This window comes from Austrofundulus limnaeus, unplaced genomic scaffold (genome assembly GCF_001266775.1).
Source record: "Austrofundulus limnaeus strain Quisiro unplaced genomic scaffold, Austrofundulus_limnaeus-1.0 Scaffold364, whole genome shotgun sequence".
NCBI lineage: Eukaryota > Metazoa > Chordata > Actinopteri > Cyprinodontiformes > Rivulidae > Austrofundulus > Austrofundulus limnaeus.
In genome coordinates this window covers 126876-134450 of record NW_013952766.1, presented here as the reverse complement: position 1 = coordinate 134450, position 7575 = coordinate 126876, and the positions used below count along the sequence as shown (strand labels likewise).

At 41.0% G+C, this 7575-nt stretch overlaps 2 protein-coding genes across 4 annotated transcripts in view; one reads left to right on the top strand and one right to left on the bottom strand.

The window, feature by feature from the left end:
• The first annotated feature begins 559 nt into the window (after positions 1-559).
• Positions 560-5513, top strand: LOC106528212 (microfibril-associated glycoprotein 4). 2 transcript variants are annotated; one of them, XM_014023324.1, is made up of 6 exons: positions 560-2338; positions 2417-2554; positions 2627-2665; positions 4657-4753; positions 4840-5007; positions 5069-5513. In XM_014023324.1, the coding sequence occupies exons 1-6, from the start codon at positions 2333-2335 to the stop codon at positions 5317-5319; spliced, it is 699 nt and encodes a 232-aa protein (XP_013878778.1). In that variant the 5' UTR covers positions 560-2332; the 3' UTR covers positions 5320-5513. The 2 variants fall into 2 exon arrangements, with proteins under 2 accessions (XP_013878778.1, XP_013878779.1); XM_014023325.1 differs by lacking the exon at positions 2627-2665.
• Positions 5441-7575, bottom strand: part of rpp30 (ribonuclease P/MRP 30 subunit) — a 3789-nt gene continuing 1654 nt past the window's right edge. The window contains exons 5-11 of one of the 2 annotated variants that reach the window (XM_014023322.1): positions 7402-7491; positions 7211-7327; positions 7094-7123; positions 6633-6670; positions 6449-6528; positions 5708-5785; positions 5441-5602 (exon numbers count right to left, since the gene is read on the bottom strand). In XM_014023322.1, the coding sequence (XP_013878776.1) occupies positions 5565-5602; positions 5708-5785; positions 6449-6528; positions 6633-6670; positions 7094-7123; positions 7211-7327; positions 7402-7491 (471 nt within the window). In that variant the 3' untranslated portion in view covers positions 5441-5564. The remainder of the gene's footprint in view (positions 5603-5707; positions 5786-6448; positions 6529-6632; positions 6671-7093; positions 7124-7210; positions 7328-7401; positions 7492-7575) is intronic. The other variant, XM_014023323.1, reaches the window with a different exon arrangement.

The following is a 7575-nucleotide window of genomic DNA, read 5'->3' as shown; positions in this document are numbered from 1 at the left end:
TATTAATATTGCAGTTTGGGTTAAATGTTTAAACAAATACGGCTTTTTGGGAATTTTAAAAGCGATGTACGAAGAGAAGGATAAAAGATGAAAGGTCGTTGTACTTACGTAAAATGCCACTATCCTGTCCTGAAAACAGTGATGAAGCTAAAAGAGGTTTTAATAAGATAAAATGTCAGTTTCCACCGGGTGACATGTTGTTGATAGCCGTGGTAGAAGCTGATGTAAGGCACAAGTAATGACTCTGAGCGGACAGAGGAGCTCAGGACTGCCGCTGCACACTAGAGCTGGTCGGTTCCTGAGCTACTCGAGTTAATGATTCGAATCCTAGAACTGAATCAGATTCAACGAATCTGAAGTCTAAATTAATCCGAATCCCAAATGTCCTCAGGCAGACATCATAATACCGTCCACAAACTAGCAAACCCAAACACTAGCATATATATATATACATACACACTCGGCTGGCCTGGGAACGCCTTGGAGTTCCCCCGGAGGAGCTGGAAGAAGTGGCTGGGGAGAGGGAGGTCTGGGCCTCCCTTCTGAAGCTGCTGCCCCCGCGACCCGACCCCGGATAGGCGGAAGAAAATGGATGGATGGATATTAGCTTGCTTGTTCAACTTACAGCACTGTCACTTCACATCATCATCATCATCATCATCATCATCATCATCATCATCATCATCATCACAAAGATCACTCCTCAGAATATGTCCCAAATATTTCACTTTACTCACAACATCCAAAACGTGATTTTTTAAATAAAAATTCATCTTCTGATCCTCCTTTCTTGTAGCAATCATAACAACACTTTTTTAAGGATTAAACATGATGTCAAACTGGTCACCATATTTAGCACAGACTCTGAGCAACTGCTGCAAGCAGTGTTATACGGAGACAAAATGATCATCTGACTTACATGGTGATTACACACCCATTTCAACAGACAAATCATCAAGATACAAGTTAAAGCGGACTGGAGACAAAAGTCTCCCCATCTGATCTCCAAACCCCACTTGACCTAGAATACCAATAATGTAAAAAATCCAGATTTAGGTCCCTGACTAAATCTGCAGGGACCCCTCTACTATGTAGCTTAAACAACTTATGATGGTTAAGTCCGTCAAAAGCTTAAGACGTGACTAAAAACACATAAAAACAGAAATGTTCAGTCTCTTATATTTACTTACAATTTCCTTCAATGATTAAATACATAAATCAGTACTGAGCTTAATTTTAAAACCAAATTAATTATCATTTGTTATATATTCATGAAGGATTTCTAATAGAAAATGTTCCAAAGGTTTAGACACGACACTTGCCAAAGCAACTGGTCTAAATTTAGACTTAATCCAAGTTGGCCTTCTGTTCTTAAATCTGTTCTCTTGTTATTGTCAGTAAAAAAAAAAAAAAAAAGAGGAAGTCACGTAAATCTTAAGTTTGTTTGTTGCATAAGTTAAATTTTCTAACCGTTGAAGCTGTCAGGTGTCTCAAGACTTTGCATTTATTTAGTTACTTTTCTTAGTTTGCACACACAGATAGAAAGTCCCACACCCTAATTACACAATATTGAGAAATCAGGTAAGACCGTAACGGTCACACATTGGGAAAACACTGGTACACAAGTGAGGCAAGGTGGAGGGAACCAGGGACTGTTGGAAGGCCCAGCACTGAACCTGTACTTTTTCTCTGCCTATTTAGTGATAAATATTTTAACTTTATTCAGCTGGTAGTATTTTTATTTAACAAAGAGTTCTGGGTAAAATAGAAAGTTCTCCCTCATCTGAAAACAGAACTCTGGGTCGTTGTGCCCTTGAACGCAACATTGATGTGAAAGCTCTTCATATTTTCAGATCCGTCGTCTCCCGCCTTCATATCCATCACGTTTTTGTAATTTTACTAGCTTTACTTTTTGTTTTTTGAGTATTTTAGGATAATAATAATAATTTGGCGGCTATGGTGCAGTGGTAGGGCAACTGACTTGCTCATATGTTGTGGTGTGCTTGAGCAAGACCCCTGACCGCTCCACTTGGGTGTCTCTCACGTGTGATGGGTCAAACGCAGGGCACAAATCTCATCATTGTATGGGAACATGATGACAACTAAAGAACTTTTACATTTGTATTCATTAATTTATGAAAGCTGGTGTCAGGTGGACTCCAGTTTCTGAGACCAGCCCAGAACTGTTAAGGCCACACGTTTCCACCTGCGTGGTCTGAAATCTTATCGGTGTGAAGCAGCAGCTGTTCTGTCATTTATTAATTTTGGTTCTAAAAGCAGCTGAGACCCCAGACCAGACCCCTCAGATCCTTCAGGCTGACACTTTCCAACCATGAAGGTGAGTTTACGTCCTGCTTCCTGCTGCTTTTCATGGAGAACCCTGTAAATGTTTCTGCAACTGATTGTTTCCCCGTAGCGGCTGCCCCTCCTGCTGCTGGCTCCTCTGCTGACCAGCTGTTTGCCTCTGGACTGCAGCGACCTCTATAAACAGGACAGCACCCGACCTAGTGGGGTCTACACCATCTACCCCATGGGAGGCGCATCAGGCGTCCAGGTGAACCGACACCTCGTTACGCCTCAACTTGGTTCCTTGTGTTTGGGTAAATCTGTGTTTGTGGTTCTGCAGGTGTTCTGTGACATGGACTCACACGGAGGACGATGGACCGTGAGTTTCTGAACTTCACACAGATTTAAACTTTCATACGTTCGATGGTTTCACATAGAAATCTTGTTTCAGAGGAAGTTTTACTGTTCGAACATTCGAGTTTCTCTAATGCTGCATTCAGGGTTGGTGAAAAGCTGGGAAATCTGAGCTTTACCACATTTACATTTAGTGGGAAAAATGCATTTGACTTATAGCTCAAAAACCTTAAAGCAGGGAATCTCAAATTTTTTTAGGTCTGGGGACCCCTTACAAGAGCGAAAAAATTCCAGGGACCCCCTCATAAACCCCATGCTGTTTTAAAAGATAATTTATTGTAATTTCAACAGTTTATTATGATTGTTTAATTAGTTTGTTGTTCTCCATGAATTTTTAAAAATAAAAACAAAATCAACAATTTAGTGAAAAATTTTGAGGACCCCCAAGATACCTCCTGCAAACCCCTGGGGTTCCTGGGACCACAGTTTGAGAACCTCTGACTTAAAGTTTATTAAAGGGCCTGTGACATGCTTATCCTTCAAATACAAAAAGTCAAAGGAAACATTTATATTTAAAACAATTAGCACAATACACATAATTTTACCCATTTTGTCTCATAACTGGCATAATTTCTCTTGAATTTGGCTCAGCAAAGTGAAACAGGAAGTGACATCAAAGGGGAACTCTCCAACAAAGAAAATTCTCTGGTCTTTTTTTTTTTGAAACAATCATTTTTAAACTCTTCAACTCTGATAGTGACTCTAAATAATCTAAAAGAAACATCAGATTCCTCTCTAATTATTGTAACAACGCTCTGTTTACATGCAGACTTTGACATCACTTCCTGTTTCTTCACATACAAATATCTCAACAGCGTGAAATTTGTTTTGCAATATGTTAACAATGTTCTCTTTCCAAAAACACATTAATTCATTAATTTGTGTATTTTCTTGGTTTATTTTTATTATTATTGTACAGTTATTTTTTAATGAAATGAATAATTTTTTAAATTGAATTGACATTCATATTTGTTATAAAAATTTGATGTCACAGGCACTTTAAAACACACTTGCATTAACATTACTCGGTTCTAAAAGTGTAAATTTTGTGAACTGTACGGCTAAAATAATCGATCTAAAATGAGTAAGTTGATCAGAACAAATAAATGTTACCTGAAAAATACATTTTCCCTGTAGTTTTTCCACAAAATAAAAACCATTTAGAGATTTGATTCAGCTTTCCTTAAATTTAACATTTTTTTCTTGTGCAAAAACTACCAGAAATACAACTTTGAGTATTTACTTCAAATGTACACATACACATAACACAGGAAATCAAGACTATTTATTTCTATTTCTTTTCTTTTTACAAAAATTACTATTTATCAGTCCTCCTCTCCAAAAAGTAACAAATGAATCACAAAAAAGTGACTTGCAGATTTTTATGTATTTATTCATGTGAAACAAATATTTAAAACTGTTATTTTCCTTTTGAAAAAATATTCAAAAATGTATTTATTGGTAGATTTCAGACAATTCGCATTCAATATAATATAACCTACTTATGTTAATGTGTTTTAATATATAGTTTATGAGCTATAAGCCAGAAATAACCCAGTAAATGTTACAAAGCTCAGATTTCCTACCGTTTCTGACACTCCCACTGCAGCACGTTTCCAAACAATAGTTTCAGGGGATGGGTGCTCTGTGAGGCCAGGAGCTCGGCTGCAGACTGAGCTCCAGGGAGGAGCTTTGTGTAAACAGGTGGGGCTTTGTGTAAATGGGCGGGGCTTTGTACCAGCACGTGTTTAAGCAGCTCCACGAGGCCACAGGAGATTCAAGGATTTCTCAAACATGCAGGAATGAGTCAAAGCAAAACTCTGGGAATGTTTTTGATGAGGGGATGAAGTAACATGAAAAAGTCGAGTTTACATGACCCCCCCCCCCCCCCAAAAAAAATCAACCTTTCTGAGTTAAAGGTCTGATCTGGATCTGATGGTTCTGATTCTCCTCCAGGTGTTCCAGAGGAGGTTGGACGGCTCGGTGAACTTCCACAGAACCTGGGATCGGTACAAGATGGGCTTTGGGAGCGCTGCTGGGGAGTACTGGCTCGGTGAGACCTGAACCCAAACCAGCAGACCTGAACCTCCCACCAGGACGTTCTGACGGATCCGGCCTCACGTTGTTCTGCCTCCGCAGGTCTGGAGAGCCTGTTCCACCTGACCCAGCTGAAGAAGAATGAGCTGCTGGTCGACATGGAGGACTTCGAAGGAAGGAAGGTGTTCGCGCGGTACTCCTCGTTCTCCATCAGCCCCGAGTCGGACGGATTCCGGCTGAGCGTGGCCGGGTTCATCGATGGAGGGGCAGGTAGGTCTCAGAACACAAAACGATGAAAACCCAGACTTTATTTAATGATTTTCTCCTGCAGGAGACACTCTGAGTCGTCACGACGGGAATCAGTTCATCACCTTCGACAAATACAAACACGGCGCAGAGGAGAACTGCGCCAGGCACTTCCTGGGGGCGTTCTGGTACTGGAGGTGCTACTACGCAAACCCGAACGGGGTTTACGTGTGGGGCGCCGACGGGTCCGACTACGAGGTGGGAGTGGTCTGGTACAGCTGGAAGGGTCAGAGCTACTCTCTGAAAAGCATCAGCATGAAGGTTCGTCCCGTTTAGAGAAACGTCCTGCAGGCTGGAGCTCCGGTGCCTGAGAGGAACTAAATAAACAAACTGATGACATCATCAAAGCTCTGATTGTTCTGTTTACTCTGAAATGTTCCCATCAGTCCACAAAGAATCAAACAGGAAGTTCATCTTTAATCAAAACTACAAGTTTCAGTTTCACAAAACAAGAGATGCAAAAAAATAAACCAAAAGTAGAAACCAGAGAGGCCCCGCCTCCTCAGCGGTCAGTCACTCCGTCAGGTGGGTTTGGATCTTTTAGCTGCAGAAGCGTCACCTGAACAGGTAAACAGAGAAAGGCCGGGTCAGAGCCGAGGTCCTGAGGTTCTACAGCAGCCCCGCCTCAACGTCACTTCCTGTCTGAGCTGCAGAGGAAACCCACCGTCTGCTGCTGAGTCCTGCGGCGCCTCCTGCTGGATCTTCATGGTGTGTAAAACTCCGCTGGCTGTCTTCCTGGTTTCTGACCACAAACAAAATAAAAACAAACAAAAATAAACAAACAGACAAACCAAACAAAAACAAACAAGACAAAACAAAATAAGTAAATACAAACAGACAAAACAAACAAACAAAACAAAAACAAACAAACAAAACAAACAGACCAAACAAAAAAAAACAAACAAAACAAACAACCCAAACAAAATAAAAACAAACAAAACAAAAAACAAACAAAGCAAACAGACAAAACAAACAAAATAAAAAACAAACAAAACAAACAAAGACAAAAATAAACAAACAGACAAAACAAACGAAAACAAACAAACCAAACAAAATAAAAACAAACAAAACAAAAAACAAACAAAGCAAACAGACAAAACAAAATAAAACAAAACAAAGACAAAAACAAACTAAAATAAACAAACAGACAAAACAAAAACTAAAAAACAAAGAAACAAAACAGACAAACAAAACAAACAAACAAACAAAAAACAAACAAAATAAAGACAAACAAAACAAACAAACAGATTGAATAAACACAAACAGAAAAAAACAAACAGAAAAAACAAACAAACAAAAAACAGAGAAAACAAACAAAAACAAACAAACAGACAAAACAAACAAACAAACGGTGATGAAAACAGTCTGAACCAACAGGAAGCTGCAGAACTCCACCAGGATTTACCTGCATGCAGTAAAACGCTTCTGCAGGTCCAAGAGACGGATTCTTTAGAGTCTGAGTCCGACAAACCGAACAGCTGACCTCTGAGACCCGGGTCAAGAACATAACACTCACAGAACCATACCTAGAACTACAGAGACCCAGACAGAACCAAACACATTGAAGCTGATCTCTGATTGGAGGATACAGGTTGGTGATGTCATACGGTCCTCTGAGCTCCAAAGCCTGAAAACACAAACATTCTGTTAGAAAAATTACAAATGTTCCGAAAGGTCCAAACCCAGAGGTGTTCTGGTTCAGAACATCCACACAGACCAGAGGTCCTCTATCCTGGTCTTGGAGGTCCACAATCCTGCATGTCTCAGATCAGGGATCTCCAGTCCAGATCCTGGAGGACCACTGTCCTGCATGTTTCATATGTTTCCTTGTTCTTCATTAAAAACCTCTTAATCACTTGTTCATTTACCAGGACTGGAGATCCCTGATCTGAAACATGCTGGACAGTGGTCCTCAGGACCAGGACTGTGCACCCCTCGACACAGGAACATAACATGGAAGTTGAAGCTGAAACGAACTGTTTTAAGCCCCGCCCCCATCAATTAAACCACGTTACAGCGTCACTGTCTGATGCTCTGAGACGTCCCTCACCTTCACCGCTGCACTCGACAGAATCACGTTCTGTAAGACAGAAACGGCTCTTAGCTCTCGGGTTACACCTGCGATGATGTCATTCAGCTGCAGCCAATCAGACGCAGGGACTCTCACCTTTCCTTTGCAGCTCTCCATCAGACAGAGGGCGTTGGCGATGGTGTAGCGCCTCATGGTGGAGTCCCTTATGGCAGCAGCGTACGAAATCTCAAACACCAAGCCTCTGTCTATGGCCTAAACACACACTCATGCAGTAAACACAACAACAACCACAACAACAACAACACAAACAACAGTCAGGTTGTTACCCCGTAGATCGGTGCTCTCTTGAAGAAGAAAGGAAGTTTTTCCGTCACCGTGATGCAGATGATGTCGATGTCATACAGCATGCAGGCCGCCTGAATGCCACACACACACACACACACACACACACACACACACACACACACACACACACACACACACACACACACACACACACA